At 36.3% G+C, this 21,237-nt stretch overlaps 1 protein-coding gene across 1 annotated transcript in view; it reads left to right on the top strand.

The window, feature by feature from the left end:
* Positions 1–2,539: 2,539 nt before the first annotated feature.
* The window catches only part of Myoz2 (myozenin 2), a 36,117-nt gene continuing 17,419 nt past the window's right edge, over positions 2,540–21,237 (top strand). The window contains exons 1-4 of the mRNA XM_005386798.2: positions 2,540–2,720; positions 3,266–3,354; positions 13,222–13,391; positions 20,142–20,271. Coding sequence (XP_005386855.1) covers positions 3,279–3,354; positions 13,222–13,391; positions 20,142–20,271 — 376 coding nt within the window. The 5' untranslated portion in view covers positions 2,540–2,720; positions 3,266–3,278. The remainder of the gene's footprint in view (positions 2,721–3,265; positions 3,355–13,221; positions 13,392–20,141; positions 20,272–21,237) is intronic.

Here is a 21,237-nt window from a genome sequence, read left to right as displayed (position 1 = left end):
CTAGATCCAGTCACCTCTGAAAAGCCCCCTCTGTGACTGCATGAGCCTTTGGGAGATATCTATCACAAACCATAGCAATTATTAATAATTTTAATTTTAAATGTTTGCTTAGAAGCAATTACAGTAAGTTAAGTTAACTCTACCATAATAATCTTAATCTTACAATCCTATGATTAGAGAATGAAATTTGAAATCTATTTCAACGTCATAGAATACTTCTCCCATAAATGGCTACTACTTTCTTATACTTAAATGACTATTCATTTATTACAATTCCATTAGTCCAACATATTTAACATGACAAGAGGAGACATCCAAACTCATGCCAAACCACTGAAGCAGACAATGCATGCAACTATTAACCCCCAACTACTTCATGTATTTATTCATTCATGCTAGGGATGTTGTGTGCCACCATACACCAGATGCAGTTCAAAACGCTAAAGGTAGAGAAAAAGCCTAAATACTTTTGGAATTCTTATTTTATTTTATTTTATTATTATTTTAAATTTTCTTAAACCTGGTTTTTGTTTGTTTTACTTTTGTCACAATGCTGGGGGTTGAACCCAAGGCCTTGTGCACATTAGGCAAGTGCTCTACTACTTAACTATATCTCCAGCTTAGGAGTTTCTACCTTTTTTTGGTGCTGGGGATTGAACCCAGGGCCTTGTACATACAAGGGCTCAACCACTGAGCCACATCCCTAGCCCAGGAATTTCTATTTTAATAGGAAAAATATATATCAGATAAATAGGTGTTTACTTGATTAGGACAGTAAATAGAGAATGGCTAGGTAGCTTAAAAAAAAAAAGTTAAAATCTTTTATGGCAAAAATTGACAGCTGTCACCCAGTGACTGTTATCTTCTTTGTAAATTACTTCTGATTTTAATTGCCTCCATAGCCATACAGAATACAAAACTATATATCTCTACATTTCTCCTTTGAGCTACATACAGTTACTCAACTAAGCTCTCCCAAGTGGAATGTAAACAGGCAAGGTATGGCAAATATAAATACATGTTCTAGTTGTGCATTTTTGTGCATGCCTGTAGTTCTAGCACTCTATGAGGATGAGGCAGGAGGATTGCAAATTCAAGCCCAGCTTGGCAACTTAGCTACCTAAGGAGAGTCTGTCTCAAAATGTTAAAAAGGGTTGGAGATGAATCTCAGTGCAAAGACCCTGGGTTCAATTCCAAGTCATACACACACACACACACACACACACACACACACACACTCACACACACATACTCACATACTTACACATTTTGAAAGGAAGAGATTGTGCCTTTTGCTTTCTCATTGTTTTTTCTTTTTCCTGCTGGCTAAAGCACAAATATGCTAATGGGTCCCCATGGGTCAGTATTTTAGGGAAAATACAGCAAAAAGTTAAAAGTTGAATGCACCTGTGATAATTAGGTCAATCATACCACCGTGATTTCCTATCTCGAGTTTAACTGTGAACAGTGTCTGTCTTTTTGTTTCCATTTTGCGGGATTTCTGTTACTCCCATTTGGCTTCACTTTGCCTTACACAAAGATATAGAAAAATGAAGCAGGGTAAGGACTAGAGGGCAGTATGATGTGAAGCTGTAGGCAGGACGATTGGGGAAGGTTCTCATCAGGACTTAGTACTTGGGCAGAGTCCTGAGTGTGTGAGAGAGTGGGCCACACGGAGTAGGGGAAGCATGTTCTGGGAAATTAAGAAGTTGGAAAAGAAAAATACCAGAGGAGGGAACGTGTTTCTATGCCCAAAGACCAGCAAGAGAGGCCAAGCTCTTTCCCACCATTCCCCCAAATAGAAGTCCTTGACTCCAAGCCTTAAAGAGACTGGTCAACTTTACAGGGACTATTCTTTATGAAGTCTCTTCAAAGAGTGTGACCCAAATATAAGTCTAAGTTTTTAGTACTCAGTTTCGTGGCTCAACCCATAGTGGCCCATTTCAAACTTCCTCCACTTCAACTTCAAATATTACCCACTTTTGTAAACCTAGCAGAAATTCTGAGGTTTGGCTGAGGGCTAGACCCTACCATTGCTTGTTTTCTTTCAATAGAAAGAAAACATTATTATTGTCCATTCTGCTAATTTTAATGACAGATAACCTATCATTCTATTTTAGTGTATGTATGTATTGCTTATCACCTCAATTAAAGTGTAGCATAAGAATTATATTTTATAAATCTTCTTTGGCTCTTTGAGTAGAGTCCATCTAGGTAGTCCAGGTTGGTCTTAAATTCACTATGTAGGCCCAGTTGGCCTTGAACTCACAGTTCTCCTGCCTCAATCTCTAGAGTGCTGGGCTTACATGCATGTACCACCAGACCTAGGTTTGTAGTTTTTAAACCCCTTTTGTTAATGATGTCTCCGAACAAAAGGTGTTTGATTAAAACTTCGTGCATGTCCAGGGAATGAATATTTCATGCAACCATCTCACAACCTAGACACACAATGGAGAGAACCTAATCTTTCCCTGTTCCTCCCTTACGCCAGGAAGATATGAGTAGCTGAAGTATTTGGTGCTATATATAGTCAGCTGATGTCAGCTGGATGCCGGTCCCTGCAGAAAGCCTCAGTCCCCAGTTTGAGTCAGAGCTGGGGACCATGCTGTCCCAGGTTCAAGGATAAAACCCATTGGGCCCCAGTGCCATCCATATCCCATCTCGAGTCTTCCTCTGCAGTCGGGAGTCAGCACTGCTGAAAAGCACGGTCTAACAGGAAGGTGAGTAAATTGTTTCCTAGAATATTTTATTAGTCAGTTGCCCTAGGAGGCTCAGAACTGTGACTCACAAATGAGCATTCTTTGCTTTGAAAGACAGCTGTTGGTGCCAATATTACAATGCCACCACCAGAGACTTCTGGTCTAATCTGTGTCTCCTTCATTTTTATAGTTTTGCTGGAATTGATGTACTGTGATGCTGATACAAATGAAGGCTAGTAAGGAAACAATGACAGATTAAAAATAAACCAGGGAAAAGAGAGAGGGTGGGTGAAGGAGGCTGTGCCTTCATTGTTTCTCGCTGCCTCATGACCATTGTACTAATGTACAGATGAGACTGCTCTGAGACTCGGAGAGTCATCCTCTGTTCACGGTGCTCGTGGATGAAAAACATGCTCTGTCTCCAGACAAGGAATGCACGTTAAAGTCTGAGTGGAGAGCAATCATAAATTCTTATAAAGAATAAGATGTTCTCTTCCAAAGGGAGGATTATAAAACATCCATTGAGTTTTTCACATTTTTCAATAATGTCCCTTTATTTCTAACAGGGAGCAGAAAACTATGCTCTCACACAGTACCGTGATGAAGCAGAAGAAAGAGCAAGCATCAGCCATCATGAAGGAAATCCATGGAAACGGTATCCAAAAACCCTTCACTCATTCGTACAGCTAGCTCAGCATTCAAGTAGAGCCTTCTTTATGTTATTCGCTATTCTACATGGCTTACTTCCTTCAAACCCTTGCTGTTCTGTCATAACAAACCTGGAGCTCTAGAGTGGGTGTAGAAAAGCCTATGATAATGAATCCTTTTGTAGTCCTCCTTTCTCATTTGGGAGCTATTTTCAGATGAACAACTGCTGTAAAAGGAATGAAGTAGTCTGACAGCTGATGCACGCTCTGCTTGGACTGCCTTGCACATTATCAGTTAGTATCACCCTCATTTTTTGGGTAGGCTTCGTATAACCTTGTCTTTATTGTCCATTCCTTATGGTCACTCTTGATTTCTTTTTCTTACACGGTATTAATCATTTAAAATACATCATTTATGAAAGCTATTGATTGACTCAAAATTAATATTCATTGCTTATTTAATCTGAAAACCGGCCTTCACATTCGATTTTTGATTCATTAATGTATTTTATGTGCAAAAACTATTTTTATTTATAATTCCTGAGAAGAGTGAAAAATATTTTTGTAGACTCAAAGCATTCACTAAAAAACATTCTAATATGTATTATGTGCAAGGCATTATTCTACTCTGTCCTTTTTTGTGACTCTTTGCAAATAGTTTTAGAAATCAACATTTTGGTTGTCATAAATGAAATACAATTTTGTTCATAAGCAAAAGATAGCATCAATTTTTAGGGTTAGGTAGAATATCTAGGTCCTTTTAAGGGTTGATCTGAGCCATTCCAGACATATTTGTGGAATTTTCACAGTATCTTTATTTCTTCTCCATTGGCAATGAGTATAGCCTTTCCCTGCAATAACAGTGAGATCTATACGCAGGATACCTGTGTGGGGGGCAGCCGGAACTGGATGAGTACTGTGTTTTCATACTGCAGCTTCTATAAAGCAAGTCGAACCACAGATGTGTACCTGCTCCCCATACCATGGCATGTAAAGGGTCCTGTTATTAAGTTTTGTTTTCCATTTTCTGCAATATGAAATCACTACTGGATTCAATTTGGTTCTCATGTTTTACTATGATATCGAATTAGTCTGGAATAAAATGAGAATAATTCTGAATCAGATACCAGAACTAAATTTGTATCCATTCAGAGTTACAAAATCTGTGCTTCTTTAAGTTCATATGCACCTTTTTTGTTTTTCTTGCTTCAGGCACTTTACTTGAAATTATTTATATAGTTTTCCTGCTCAACAAGGCAAAAATTAGATAGTCACTTGAATTTGAGACTAAATTGTTTGCCTTAAAACTAGACTGTAGGTGAGTTGGGCATGGTGGCAAATGCCTGTAATCCCAGCACTCAGGAGGCTGAGGCAGGAGGATTGCTGTGAGTCCAAGGTTAGCTTTGGCTACAAAATGAGTAAGTTCAGCCTGAACTGCATAGTGAAGCTCTGTTTCAAAAAAGACAGAATAAATAAATAAAAATAAACAAATGAAAAACTAGATTTAAGTTATTTTCAGTTTATATCATGGATTCTACTCTGTGTTAGCCCTGCTCTAGGGTAAAAAGTCTTTTTAAATTTTTTTTGGAAATACAACTGTTGTTTTCATGAAATATAAAGGGGAAAAATACAATAATGTCCCAAGGAGGAAAGAAACCTCAAAACTACTACCTCACCACCAGGAAATTTAGCTCTTTAAGTCTGGCAAAGCCATCTTCCAGCTCAGGATGAACTCCAGCCCTGAAAGAGGTGTCACATGCCCTGCCCGTGCTATGTCTCATAGTCCAGGTAACACAGGAATAGTGAGACTCACTGCAGATCAAACAGCTGTAGCACTTTCTCAAACAGTTCAAATATTTCATTTTCCTCTTCTGACATCTTTCATGGAAGTTTACGACGTGTACAACATGGTGTTTAGACATCTGGAGCTCCTGGGGTGGGGAAGGGGGTCATTTCTTCCTCTAAGGTTGGAGAATTGAAAAAAATTTAAAGAAACTTTTCTTTTTTTAAAGCCTCAATATGGTTACATGCATTACAGCAGTAAAAATTTCAGTAATTTAATATAAAACGTGCAACTGTTTTGGCCTCAATTATAAGAATAACCAAATCAAATCTGGGCTAGATCATACTTCATAAAAGTGAACAAGAACGGACCTCTGAAAACCCCTTTGTCAACCCCTCTTTTCCTGTGCATCAGGATATTTTTGCAGTATTGTAGTGTAGTTATTTTTATTATCCTGTACCCCAAAAACATGTAGCCTGCAGGAGAACGAAATGTGACCACGAGTCAGTTAGACATGCGGTGCAAATTCAGGGTATGGAAAATGGACTATGGCTGATAAATCTTTGACATAAATCAGCAGGAAAATACAATAAAAAGGGAGAGTTTTACATCAGATCATCCATCCTACAAGGAGAAATAATCTTAAAGAATTACTGAAAAATCCTCTCCTTAGGCTTTAGTGCTAACCGGATAGCATGAGTTTTAAAAGGTAGGTAATTCCCAGCTTCTACTGAGTACATCTATAATGTTGCTCCTTATAGATGTATTACGATTTGATGTTAAATTTTATACTGGAAGCAAATATACCACATGCCCAACATATAACTGATACAAAGTCTGCCTGTCGCCAAGCTTGTGTACTCTTAGGTTGACCCTTCTCATACTGCCAGTGATGAATGACCACCATTGTCCTCATCAAATTAGTAGCAGTGGAGCTACTGGTGAAGCTGTCCTGTGTTACTATTGTGACAAACTTCTGTGCATTCTATAAAAGTAGCTCAGCCAGTTGCTAGTACCAAGCAAGTGCTATTGTAAAAGACAAAAACACAAGACCTTTTGCCAGTATCTGTGCAAAAATTCATTGTGGGGACAAGAAAAGATGGCCTGTAACTCATCAGCTTTGTGCAGTCTTCCCTGGATTTGCGGATGTTTTCCAGGATGCATCATACTCCTCTCTCACCCAGTGACTCATTTCAAACTCAGAGACTGGAGGAAGAAAGAGGACTAGGGAAGGATAAAAGGATAGGAAGTAATAAATTGAAAGAGCAAGATATGTAGCAAGCAGAGAATGGAGTAAGAAGCTGCATTCTGGAGCTACTGGCATCTGTTTAGAAAAGGTGGGGAATATGAATCGGAATTAAAATAACCCTGAGAACTGAGAGGATGATATAGCCTGACTTTCAGCACAGATTTGTTACTGACAGTTCAGAATGGGAACTGCAGAAATAGGAAAGAAGACCACAGAACCTCATCAGGCTGCTTCTGTCAGCCTGCAGTATTTTTACCTGGGCTCTGGGGGAGGACTTTTTTTTGTATGCTTTTGGTTTGTTTTTGTTTTGCCTCTCAGGACTGGCAAACAGCTTTCCCCCCTGTGCACAGAAGGGAACTGGGCAGATTATTTTTGTAATTTCAGGAAAAGAGTTTAGCTTTGTGGTCTGAAAACAGGAAGCCCAGGTTCTCAGTGGAGTGCTGTTGTTGATAGTGAACCAGGAACCCTGAGTTCCAGACTAGGCCTCAGAGCCCTCATCGCAAAAGCAAGGAAGGCTGGACTCACTGACACATCGAACTCGAAAACTCCACCACTGCACTGGGCTCCATGCTGAAGTCAAAGAATGGTACTTTTGAGTTTTCCACCAGTAACGAAGGAAATGATAATAATGACATAAACTGCAAGGACGTGTTGAAAAAGTATGAAGTATAAGGTCTAGAATTTCAGAGGAAAGATTATATGAAGATGTCTGTTACTTCTCGTATGTGACCACATCTCAAACTAATTAACTTTCAACACCAACATGAAGAAAGTAGGAAGGCCAGATATACCTTACATCAAGTATAAAAAATCAGGGATAAAAGCAATGATTTAGTGTACATGTTTGTGTTTTGTTTTATATGATTTAACATTTTACATTAGACTTCCCATAACTCCAAGGAAAAACAAAGCCAGGAAAGGTTGTGTGTTTTTATTTTGAAAACTGGTGTGCTCTCACATTTTGCAAATTTATACATTTTTCTAAACATCTACACTTAAAAGGCCTTCCAAAAACTTACCAGAGCACTAGGTTAAATCATATTTTAGGGCCAGGGACATAACTCAGTGGCCCAGTGCCTACCTGCTAAGTGCAAGGTCCTAAGTTTGATTCCCAGTACTCTCCCCATCATATTTTCTACTAAAGTTGACACTGCAGAGTTTAATTCTAGCCATACTCGTCCATTGTCCTAGCTTGCTTTCTTTTTCTTACTATATCTCTCTCTTCCTTCCTTCCTTCCTTCCTTTTCTTTCTTTTAGAAGAGTTTAATTCTAGCTATATCATTTTATCATCCGTTTTTTGTGTTTTTTTGAGCCAAACTCACATTAAGTCACCTAAGCTGAGTTCAAATTCACAATCTTCCTGCTTCAGCTTCCCAATTAGCTGGATTTACAGACGTGTGCCACTATGCGCAGCCTCATCATCCTGATTTTCTTTGCTGCCATTTTCACTGTAGTATACTGTAGTCATACATTCTATAATAGTAACACATGTGCCATTTGTACAATTTAATCTGTATAACTCAATGCATTGGTAATCTTACTTCTTAAATGTTTACAGATTTTTTTACATCTCTTAAATTATAATATTTTCATTATTGACAGCTTTTAAAACTTTATAAAATAGGCTCAGAACTCAAATCCTAACAAAATACGTAAAATAGAAAAAAAATTATAGATGGGTTTTAAAACAATCTTTTATCTGTAAAAAGCTGACCAAAAAACTTTTTATCAATTGGAAGTTTTCAGGTATTACTCAGAATCACAATATGGATTATGATATTTTATATTATGGGTAATATGTATATGTTATGTGTGTTATTACATTATATAATAATATATATTTCATGGGTTTCTATTCTGTTCATATAGGCTGGCAGTAAATAGGCAGGAGAGTCCCAAGTAAGCATAGACAGAATCTCTTTGCCTCAATAGGACTTATAAATAAATAAGATAAAAAAATAAATAGGCCAAGTCTAAAGCAAATAATCTTCACCCAGTTTCCCTCCAATGGTTTTACTTATTCCATCAGATGGCAATTGGCAATCAAACATGGAGAAACAGTTTTAAGGGATCTTTTGTATAATTACAATTATTTGTAAGTGGATATCTTTCAAACTATGGATTAGATTCACTGATCTAACTACAGTTCTGGATCACTATAAATGACACCAGTAGGAAAGTATGCTTAGCAATATTATTTTCAATAGATGATCTAATGCCACAAAGATAATGTTCTAAGCTGGGAGGTCAAGGATATGTATCCTGAATAAGATATGTCATTTATCAGGCATCAAGATTAAACACACTGTTAAATCCCCATGCAAGGGTTTACAATAAAGAGCAGGAGACAGCTGAACTTGGGATCTCTCTGCTCAGTTGACAGCATTCTTCACTGAAAGTCTGAGCAATGCATGTGATCTTACATTAGATTCCCAACTCACAAGTGGTCCTGGAACTCCTGCTTTGGTGACATCACAAATTTAACTATTTGAAAGGATGGGAAGGAGCCTTGGATAATTTAGTTTATGTTTTTTTGTTTGTTTATGCAAAGTATGTTGACTTAAAATACTCCTGACACTGATGGATATGTCCAGTAGTATGCTAGTAAATATTTAACAACTGGTTCTCCAGGGAGAAAAACATCATGCATTGTAGAGTTTACCAGTTTCTGTGCTGTACCTACAACTACTATGGCCAATTTTGGGTTACCATTTTGGAGGCTCTAAATGCAACATATATGTACTATGCATTAGTTATATGATAGTAAATACTACAGTGTTTCTGACCAGGCAGATACAACATAATAAACATAAATAACCTGCAAGCATATATAATAGCAAAAAGTAGCAAAAGGATTATAATTTGATACTTTTGCATAATTTTGCTGTTTAATGTAATTTGTTTAATTATTAAGTGTATATAACAATTTTAAGAATGATGCTTTTGCGGTGTGTAGCCATGATAATTCCTGAAAATGTATGAGCTAACTCCTGTGAACTCAGTGCAAACAACCACGAGGGATCGTTCAGTGCTTCTGACCTGAGATATCTAAACTCCTTCAGATAGTCGCTTAGAGCCAGTTAACACTGGAGGAGAACTTACCGGCGATGCAGGGAAATGTAATGAAGAAGAAAAGAGGCTGAAAGTTGTTCAGTTACTTTGTGTGCCTTCTCATCACTAATTTGTCTTCTGTGGTAGCATAAATTTACTAGTAACAATGAATCATATTAGCTGATTACTTCTTTGTATTCCCTGCCATTGAGAACAGGTCAGTTCCTGGTTCTTTTGCACATTTATTACTCATAGCAGCTCCAGCGGTGTTTGCAGAGCTTTGCTAAAGAGTAGTGACTGTTTCTTGTAAAGCCAAATGAGTATGTAGCCGGTGGTAAAGGAACTTTTAAAAATACCTCTCTTTTCTTTTTCCTTTTTGAGATTTCACTTCTGGGCATCTAGGCCATCTGTCCTTTCTCTTCCCTATAACTCCATCTTTAATATGCATTTTGAATCTACTACAGTAAGGGCAAGAGAGAATAACTGTATCAGTTTGAATGCTTTTAGTGGAACATAACTGAAAACCAGAAACTAGCTCAAACAGTAAACAAAACTTACTGGTTTGCACAACTGCAAAGTGCAGAGGTGATGTGTAAAGCCTGGTCCAAAAGCATACGCATGGACTATGCAGCTATTTTCTACTCTGATTTCCTTGGGGTAAGCACCATTCCAGTCCTGGTGCTATTATTCTATCATATCTGTAAAAACATGCCAGCAGTTTCCTAATCAATATAATTCCTCCTGACATCCAGCAAGAAAAGAGAGTATCTTTGGCACATTTGCAGTGAAGGGTGTGTCTATTCCCTCTCCCTGGCCTTGGCCAGTTCACACTTGCTCCTGAACCAATCACAAAAGTGACTAATTCCCATCAAACACATCACAGAAGACTTGAAAAACACAGGGGCTACTGAGGTCACATGGTTATTTTAGAAGCATTGATAGAGCCACTAAGATAAGGGCTGTTAGGAAGAAGGAAGTCAGTTCTCAAATGTTCTCACATTTTGGTCTTGGGGCCCTCAGATTAGCTGTATGCCAAAGTTTACAATTTTGAACTTCTGGAAAGTCAGTGTAACATGCTATTCCTACTTTCTGGTCCTACTTTAACTGTTCATAATGACACAAATTACTCCAACTAATTATAGGAAAAAGAGAAGAGGAGAAGTTGAATTCTTCTTCCAGTTTCCTTACTGAAAATCCTTGTAGCTTTAACTGTAAGGAAAAAGATCCCACTGTTATGAAGATTGTCATCTCTGTATTATATAGTGTTTGCCTCTTTGGGATGTTTTATATTTCCTTAAATTGTACCATTAGAAAGACTTTTCAGGAAAAAAATATACATTTATTTGAAAACATTACTTGTAATACATAATTATATGTGTAACTCTAGAGAAAGGTTTGGTGGACAAAAGTCTGGGCTTTTTATTTTTTAGTCAAAAAATAGTCTGTTCCCCTCCTCTTTTTCCCTCCTTCTTCTTCCCTTCCTCTCCTCCACTACTTGAATCTTTTCTAGTTGTATTTCAAGACAAAGATTCCCCCTCCTTTTGTGCTATATCGCATCACAATGAGTAACACTTTATCTCTTCTACCTTTTATGATCCAGAGGGAACTTGCTATCATGATGCCAAGAATCAAATAGTTGAAATAACTTACTGTTGTCACACTGTTTAGTACATAGAGTGATATTCAAACACTGACAAACAATCCAGCTTTTCCATCCATGTTACAAGCATGGAAGAGATGCCAACTATATAAACAAAGGTGAATATGTATTTCCTACAGAACTCGGCCAAGCTGGCAGATGATTCCAGGATATCTCCGGTTGTGAAATATTCCCATCCTCTCTGTTCTGTCTTAATCCTTTTCCACAGGCTTTCTCTACTATCCCTGGAAACTGTAAAGCACAGTGCTGTGTTATGCTTTTAAAAATATATTAGAGATCTAGACCAAGCTGCTCTGCATTGTATTAGGAAGAGGTAGAAGTCTGAGGTCTCTCCTTGGCCCCCACTGAAACTTGAGGGGCTCCTCCTCATTACTGCTGAGAGAGGATAGGAGTTTGTACTGCAACAGACTTCAGAGGGAAGAGCAGGGAAGAGCTTATTGTAGGGCTACAGGGAAGAAAGTTCCAACCTCCCACCAGCCTACTGGGCGTGCTGATGAACCAGGCTACAACCCTGCAGGGTGAAGCTCCAGGCTGTCCACTTGGTCTTTGTTAACATGTATGGGGATGGGGCCAAAGGTTTTCCTGTGATGCTTGGCCAAAGTAGAATGGCCATTGTCTAAATATTTTCTATCTTATGAGGCTGCTCTTTTCCTGGTCTTTTGACTAGAATAACAGCCTTTTGTTGGGGCTTTATTTGTTTCTCCCCTTTGGTGCTTCTGGCCAGTTCCTTGAGCTTCAAGTCTGAGATATGTGAAGCTAAAAGAAAACCCAAGGAAACCATTTTCATGTTGTTCCTGGGGCTCCTTCTTCTCTCCACTCTTCTGAGTCTTCATACATAATGCCCAGAATTTTTATTTGCACTTAATAAATGTATAGGGTAGAAGGAATATGTCTACCCCATCTTCCCAGAACCGGAAATCCTAATACTGTGATTTTTATAGTTAGTGGAATTCCTCTCCATGTAATATCAAAACATGTAAAGAAATTGATCTTTTCAAAGCAAAATAGGGAGAATCATAAATAAATGATTCTGATTTATATTAAATACTCCCAAAAGTCTAATTATTGTGGCTAATCTATCATATCATCTAAGACTGTTGCTTTTTTTTTGTACCAGGAATGGCACTTAGGACCTTGCACTTGCCAGGCAAGTGCAACTATTGCTTCAATCATTCAAAATAATTATTTTCTTTATGGCCTAATTTTTCATCCTGAGCAATTTCACAGCATTCTTCAGTGGCAAAAGGATTCTGTGGACGATACAAAAAATATATTCCTGATTCTGGACACAAGGGAAGGAGTTTCATCTCTTTAGGATTTTGGAAAAGCACTTTAGTAATAGGAATAGGAAATAATACTCATTTTCTTAACATCCACTATATTTAAGACACATGGGACTCAAAGATTAAAGCATAAAGAAAATTTAGACCATAAAACAAATGTGACTCAGTGGGAATATCCATAAGCCATGAATATCTACACAGAGATATTTTAGAGGAGTAATTCACAGAAATGGCATTTGAGTTGAATGGGAAGGGTGTCCATTTAGTACTTATCATCTTCCCACTTTTTACAGGCTCCTTCGTGCTGAGTACAGAATAAATAGTATTTTGACACAAACTGGGAAATGGATAGGATGGCATGCAGGGTAGTACTTCAGTGTAGGGATAGCTCAAACTGACACATAAAAATATGAGGAGAAAAGCAGAGGTTCTTAGTATAACAAGTGGTGCTGTTTGAAAATTGCATAAATATACAAATAAGTCATACTAATAGTAATTAGCTAACTTTTATTCACCCTATTTGCCTGATATGATGCTAAATGATTTATATGAAGAATTTCATTTAATTCTCCTATCAACCCTTTGTAGTAGGTATTATTATTATCATTATTGTTATTATTATTATTCATCTGTACTTTAGCGATGAGGAAATTGAGGTTCAGGGCAAATAAGTAACATACTGATGTCTATGCAGTTAGCAAGTGGTGGAGGCATGATTTTGCCCAATGTTGTACAACTAAAGAGCCCCTGTTTAAATTACCACAATAGCAGACAACAAATTATGAAAGTTAAGAAAGCATTAGAAAATGTTTACTGTGAGTTTTTCATGCCAGTGACATGGTTTTACAGATGTAGATGGCATAGACCTGGGCAAGAAAGTCAGCATCCCCCGAGACATCATGTTGGAAGAATTATCCCATCTCAGTAACCGCGGTGCCAGGTTATTCAAGATGCGTCAAAGAAGATCTGACAAATACACATTTGAAAATTTCCAGTATGAAACTAAAGTACAAATAAATGTAAGTACGACTTGATCTTGCAGTATCTAAGTGGACAGGTGACATATCTAACTCTGTATGTATTTCTAGATTCTCCCACAAGTTACTCTACATAGTTTCTTTTAGTTGATTCTGTTAGACATTTTTTTATTCGTGATAATGAATAGTTTAGGTGATTAAACAAAAGCAGTGTTACATATGATATGAGCATGCTTTTAGTTCAGCAGGGACACTGTAAGCTTGCAGATCTGGCACTGAGGAACGGCTGAAAGGAGGGAGAGGGAGCGGAGAGAAGTCACTCTAAAAGTTTCCATGGTCTTATCGCCACCGGTTAAATGTTTGAGATGGAAACACATAGCGCTCCACAAAGTAAGGATAAGCATTGTTCTGGCTGATACACACTGTCCCTGAAAAATGTCTGGAAACTACACACATAATGTCCCCATAAAGCACTTATTTCACATTGCATATGGAAGTCTGATACCTGTTAAGGACGAAAGCAATGTGGGTATAACACTGGATAAAAATTTCCTCAACTATAAGCTAAAAAAAAATCAAACTAATTAATTAAATTATATTTTACATATTGTTTTAATATTGTATTCACTTAGACTGCGATTTGGAGTGACTGTAGAGGAAGAAGCTCATAGGAGGAAGGTGACCAGCTTTGGGAAAATGGCTTTAAAAATCAGGCACCAGGAATGAAGAACCAAACCTGAAGAGTGTATGGGCCTAAATGTGAAGAGCTTGTGGAAACTGCAACAACTAGGTTTTATTCACGGAGGGCTTCTTTCTATAGTTATGAATGCTCTTTAAGTTTCCTTACACAGAACAACTTCAAAGTTCATCAGTTCAGTCACTAAGAAGTTGTTTTGAACGGAGAGCTCACTTGTCACACAAGATTGATTTTACTAACTTCTTCCACCAGAATTACTAAAGCAAACTATAAGTAACATCCTCACCCACAAACAACAAAACTTGTTCATTTCTACCATTTGTATTTCTCTTGCTCCACTTATTAAATGTAGAGAGGATATTTTAAATGAAAAATTGGGGAGCTTGGGATATGGTTGAGTGAAAGACGGCTTGCCTAGATTGTGTGAGGCCTGGGTTCAGTCTCCGTCCTTCACATCCTTGGATTAAGTCTAGTTAAACTGTAGATTCAATTAGACGTCAAATTATACTCAACTACAATATTTACATTATGAAGGCTGATTTTTCACTTGAAGTTGTGAATAAAGATAATGTTCTGTTACCTCATAATTATGCATAATATCCTCTTAGCAGAAAATGCCTGTGGCTAGTACAGTGTGAGCTGAAAGTAATCCCTATGCCATCTGACATAGTCTGATTATGTAATCATATTCTTTCACTAATGATAACAGAGAAGACACTTCATGAAATAATTTAAAACAAGGTAGCTTAAAGAAAGTCTTGAAAAATCATCTACAAGTCTAGACATCTAAGCAAAAGAGTAATGTCAATTTTCCTAACTTCCATTTACAACTGGAAGAGTAGTACTTTAACTACAGTTCTAAAGAAAGGTACAAAGAGCTTTAAAATGATCTTATGGGCTGGGCGTGGTGGTGCACACCTATAATCCCAGCATTCAGGAGGCTAGGGTAGGATGACCAATGCAAATTCCAGGCCAGTCTGGCCTCCTTCAAGGTCATCCTGAAATACATAGCAAGACCTTCCCCAAAATAAAAAACATTAAAACATCTTTACACACACAACGTATTCTGTTATCACCAGTATCTCAAATTATTAACAATAATTTTACATATCCATGGTCAAATGTTCCAGTTATCTATAAAAAGTGTAAGAATTCGTCTTGAGAATTTTTCACTATTTCTAGAAAATTGGGCACTAAATGAATAAAATAGCCCCAACCAGGTATGTTAAATAATTAAATTCTGATAAATCAGGACAATAAACAACAATGAAGTATGCAATTAAGTTGCCTCTCATTGAATTACATAATGTACTCCAAAGACTGATGAAATTCACTGTCTCTTCTTTACAAATGAGGAAAGTTTATTCAAACAAGTACGCTGATTTGATTTAAGCACCAACATGCTAAAGGAACCTGAAACTGAGCTCTTAGGACGCTAGCACCAACGCCCATTGTGATGAAATTAAGGGGACTCTAGCCTGGGAACTGGGAGACCAGGGCTGGGCCCTGGCTCTGTCATCTACCAGGTCATGTGGAGTTAATTTCAGTTCCCCTGTTTTTATGGATTTCTTTTCTCATCTCTAAGATACTGGTATGCACACAGATGCTATGTACCTTCTAGTACGAACAACTGTGTATTCTCTGATCTTAATTCTAAAAATTGTCTGCACAATAAAGTACTAAGGAAGATAGCAGGCCACACAATATGATACATTCATTTTGTCCAGGTACAAATTTGTAACATTGTTAGTATGACAGAAATTTTTAAAATAAACATTTTCAAGTCTATTTCCATATACTTATTTATACTTTCAGCAAATATTTATTGAGTGTCTATTATGTTCTAGATTCAGTACTATCTTGGAAGTTTAAAGATAAATAAATGTAGTCTTTGTCTAATAATGGAGACCATAGATAGCAACTATTTACTTACAATCTAGTTCTTGAATCACCTTTATATGGCATATCACATTAGCCTAATTTATTGATTATATTTTCTGGAATTACTTTTACCTCTTCCCTTGAACTATAGACATTGTGAAAATAAAGATTTAAGGGGGGCTGGGGATTTAGCTCAGTGGCACAGTGCCTGCCTGGCAAACGCAAGGTCATGAGTTCGATTCCCGGTACTGGAAAAAAACCAAAACACAACCAAACAAAAAAAAGATTTAAGGTAGCTTCATATATTTCTTATTTTATAGTATTTTAGGACCATATAGATGAAAATATAAATCAAATCTCTAGTAACTGATGCCATTTGTTCAAACGTTAAGCACTATTTAAAAACAAAATGTAGAAGTGTACTTTTGAGCTTACTTGACCCCTTAGGGACACTGGCAGATTCATGTCATATATACTTTTTATGATACAATAATAACAGGAAATGTGTGTTCTTACAAAGAAACATTGCTTCTTACATCAGCCCACTTTGAAGCCCTAGTTCATGAACTGAGTTACTTCTTAAACAAAAGGCAAAAAAGAAAAGAAATGGATGAAGGAAATAGGCCTTCAAGGGAAAACAAAATGGAAAGTAACTAATGATAGTTAAATTCTCTTCTATAAATCATTATAAAAAGATATTAGACTTTTCCAAAGCTCTATAAATATTAAATAATACTTAAATAATATGCTATAATTAAACAATAAATAGTAGAGGGAAAATATACTAAAAAAGATTTTTGAAATAAGTCCCAATTAAATATATATTGGGATTCTGAATATATGAGTTTTTCAAAACATAACTTACACATACTTAGCCCAACAAACCCCAAAACACATGCTTTTATTTATGTTGGTATTTCAACAGAAATCATGTTATTTATATTATATGTATGTTTTTAACTTATACCTATAAGATATGGTTCTAGTTTTATTTTCTTTAGGATCAATTTAAGATAAATAGCAATACATTTAAATTGGTCTTTCCAACTTTTATGAAGGGAGTTATAGATGATTATGAAATGCTTTAATTTAAGATTTATGTCACAATTAAAGTCACTACCTAGCTATTAGAAGGCTCTGTTTCTACAATGAACTATGCTAGTGGAAGTACTGGGTGTCTCCTAATAATTAATGAATAACTGAGAGAGTTGATTTTCCTGCTCGTCGTTAATTCCCAGGAAAGTTTAAGGTTAGTATTCTCAAAAATTAGTGTAGATAGAATGTTTTATAAGTTTAGGTGAAATTCACTTACTGGACAAATTCAGAAAATTTAGAAAAAGGTAATTCTGTACCCATTATACATTTAGATTTCCTATACTTATCTGAGTTTTTTTTTATTCATAATTAAAGTTAGCAGAAACTGTTCATTTTAAACAGGTAGTGTAGGTTCAGAATTTTAAAAAATTAAAAAATGCTGATCTAGTCCATGAAGTCAAACACTTAGGATAGAAGCTAAACTCAAAATGCAAAATGTTATACATGTGCATATGTGAAAGTGCTTTAAATTAATTATTTAAAATAGTCTTTAAGTATAACATTATCTTAGAACTAAGGAAGGCAGAGTAATAGTGTTCAACTAGATTTAAACAGGACTGTAAACTAGTTGGGGACCCAAAATGACACAAATGCAGTAACAAAGAATCCAGCTACCAAGAACAAATAAGAAAGATCTTGAGAGGGTGGTACAGATCTTAAGAAGTGTTGAGATGTGAACTATGGACAGACTTCTGGTAAGTTCTGTCAAAACGCAGCAGGGAATGTGAAGATGCATCACACAGGGAGTCTAGGCTCTGGCCTCGGGAGGGAGGGCAGCCCACGCAGGTGAAACAGTCTGGGAAGGCATGGACGGGAATGAAAACAGTAACACTCCAGGAAACTAGCTGGCAGAAAGGTGCTGGTGGGCGTGAGAGGTGAGGAGTATGAGCCCGTGCAGGATCTGCAGTGCAGGATCTGGAGTCCTGAGCGCGAGCTTGCGTTTCATCCTACGGACAATAGGAGCGATTGCTAAAGACCTGAGTCATCCTGTGCCCAGAAGCACTGACGTTCAGGCTGAAGGAGAAGGGCCTGGCAGGAAATGAACAGGAGGCGGTTGACTGCGTGATGAAGGTCTGAGGGACGAGGACATGCACACGAAGACCATGTGAAAAGAAAAAAAATGTTTTAAAGTAGGTCATAGTACCAAAAAATCAGCTAGATTTGATTGATTCACTAAAATTTTAGCAAATACTATTTATGCTATATAAGGCACTGTCAAAGGCTATGTAAAAATGAAATAGAGGAGTATAGAGAAGTCCCTGTTCTCAAGGAGCTAGCAAGCTAGTAAGTACAACAACAACAAAAGTTGATTCAAGAGGCAAATAAGGGCAAATGATGTGTGAGAAGCAGAAAGAAAGACAGTATTTTGACCATAGTATGAGGGAACCTCAGGGAAGGGGTGGCTGCTAAACCAGAACAGATCTGACCATGGAAATAGTGACGGAGGCCTCTTGCCTGGGGAAGGCCTGAGACCCAGAATCAAAAGTAGGAAAGTGTAGTGGTAGTGGGGAGCCATAGCTGGTTTAGTCTGATGTTTAAGTTACATCTTCAAAACTGCTGAAAGATGAGGCCAGACAGGCAGATCTGAGTGCAAGACTTCAGCCAAGTGGGAACCTGAAGGTAGGTTTGCAATTAGATACACAAGGTTTAAAGTTTTAAAAATGTTTACAGTTTTAGTACTTTTGCTATAAATGTCAACCTTAGCCAGAGACAGCTATAAGAAAAATCCTTCCCAAAATATGAAAACTGGAAATGAAGTTGACTTTAAATTAAATCTGTTTAAAAAACTATTCTTTGAATATATATATGTATATTTTTTCTTGGAAAGTTAGTACATCAAGGCAAGTTATCAATCTTGTACAAATATAATGATTTCATTTAATCACTATCTGCTCTAAGTAAGAACTCTGATGCAGCAGGCAAAAGAACAGGATTAGATGTAAACTATTGTGTGAAAATAGACTTTGCGGGGATGCTACAGAGATTAACAAGAGTGCAAAAGGCATTTGGGGAGTGGCTGTTTATGGGTGAAGTAAGAAAAAAAAATAAACTTTATTTCCTTTATAATGTTAGCAAATGAGACCCTAAATTTATAGCCTTTATGATATTTGAATTTTAGGACAAAATAGACTTTATTATAAAAATTCTAGAAAGTTAAGTAAGTAATAAAATGTAAAGGTATATTTCATCATAAAAATCTAATAAATAAATACAGAAATATAAAAACAGTAGGTATTTTCTACATATATCTCACAGAAAAATGTCAACACAGTCTGTTTTTGTCATGCTCTTGGCTAAACTTTTCTTTCTCAATTTGACCTTTTACACTTATATTTAAGATGAGGGTGGTGATGCATCCCTGTAATAGTGGCTCTTTGGAGGTTGAGGCAGGAAAATAGCAACTTCAAGGCCAGTGAGGTGTACATAGCAAGTTCGTGGCCAACCTGGACCACAAGACCAAGGTGCTGTCTCAAAAAGAAAAGTTTCTTATAAAAAAAAAAAAGAAAACTTTCTTTCAGCATTTTATTTTCTAAAAATTACAAAATGTACTTTCTAGAAGTCCATGGAACTGAAAGTACAAATGACTTTTCTGTTTGTTTTTTATTTGGGGAATAGAAATTATATGTATATCTGCTATTCAAATTTCATATTAAATTTTAAAACTTTCTACATACTAAGGAAACTAATTAAAACTCAACTATAGAATGAAATGCTAATGCAAGAATCTCTAAGTTAAGTATTTGACCAATATGCTCTGCATTATTAGATTAGTAAATATTTTAAAGTTAAATACATTTATCTTATAGGAATGTTATGAATAGAAAATTAAATAATTGATATGAAGCACTAATGTAGTTCCTGGCACACAGTAAGGTTTAATAAGACTCGGTTAATTTTGATTTTAATTATTATTCTATGATGTCATCATAAAATGAATCTTAGATTGATATCAACAGAATTTCTCATTGAACTCAACCTTATTACTATGTAAATTACTGAGGCCATCTAAACAATAAAGTGGCATTATATTTAAACTTTAGATAGACAAATGGAGTCTTGTATGTACAACTCTTATTAGTGTACCTAATATTTTAGTTTGCACTTTTGATCAATTACAGCACAATCTTTCTATGCAAAATGAAAAGATGGATGGAAGCCACTTGGAAGGTAGTTCACAGCAAGCACCCTTGACTCCTCCCAACACCCCAGATCCACGAAGCCCACCCAACCCAGAGAACATTGCACCAGGTAACCAACCCCCTGACAAATAGAATGATAAAACTGCTATGTACTTAAGATATGACCGTGCCATTTGCACCATTTATTGAAAGTCATTTATATGAAATAGCTTTTCTCATTAAATATCTGTTTTAGATAAGCTTAAAATAATGGTAAAAATTGAAGCCTAAAGAATTATGTAAGATACTTATAGTAGCTGTAGGATTTTTCAGATAGTCCATTCTTGCCAATTACTCGTTATATTGAAAATTAAGCGATTTGTAGTTATTTTGAAATTCTACTTGTGTGGAACTCTATAATTTATGAAATTCGATGATATACACTGTCTTTAATTTCTCCATATGTGTGACATAGTTATTACCCATTATAATCATCATTTTATAGATTAAGAATGTCTACAGATTATGGATGTCAATGAGGCCATATTGATTGGTCAAGAATTAAACACAACACCAAATTTACAGGTGCCTTTTGTGCAATGACCTAGTAGAGATTGCTATTATTAGTTTCTGCTCCCTCACAAGACTTTACATGCAGTCCCTTAAGAGTGTACATTTCTTCATTATCTTAGAAGCAAATCCTTAAATAGTATATATTATTTAAAAACATTATTAATATTGAAAGAAACTTGGAAAATCATATTATCTATTCAGACAATAACGTTTCAAAATAGCTTCCAGCAAATTTGCTGTCTTTGAAAATTCAAATATTATGTACAAAGTAAAGTTTTTAACTTTAAAACTTCTTTTCTTGAAAGTATCAATATCTGTCATGTTCTTATAGAATAAATGGTAAATTTAGCAAAAGCACTACTATAATTTTTCTCAAATAGGAATACTACACTACTTTTAAAAAAATGTACATGAACCAATTGTGTAACACTAACTCTTTTTGAAATGTAAGTTGAACTGTCAATGTGGAGCATTGATAGAATAGGGCAATCTTACTAAACACGGGGAGGAACACTGGTAACAC

Source organism: Chinchilla lanigera, unplaced genomic scaffold, assembly GCF_000276665.1.
Source record: "Chinchilla lanigera isolate Chin_1 unplaced genomic scaffold, ChiLan1.0 scaffold00027, whole genome shotgun sequence".
Lineage (NCBI taxonomy): Eukaryota > Metazoa > Chordata > Mammalia > Rodentia > Chinchillidae > Chinchilla > Chinchilla lanigera.
Note: the sequence above shows the minus strand (reverse complement) of the source record. Positions and strands in the feature narration are given on the sequence as shown.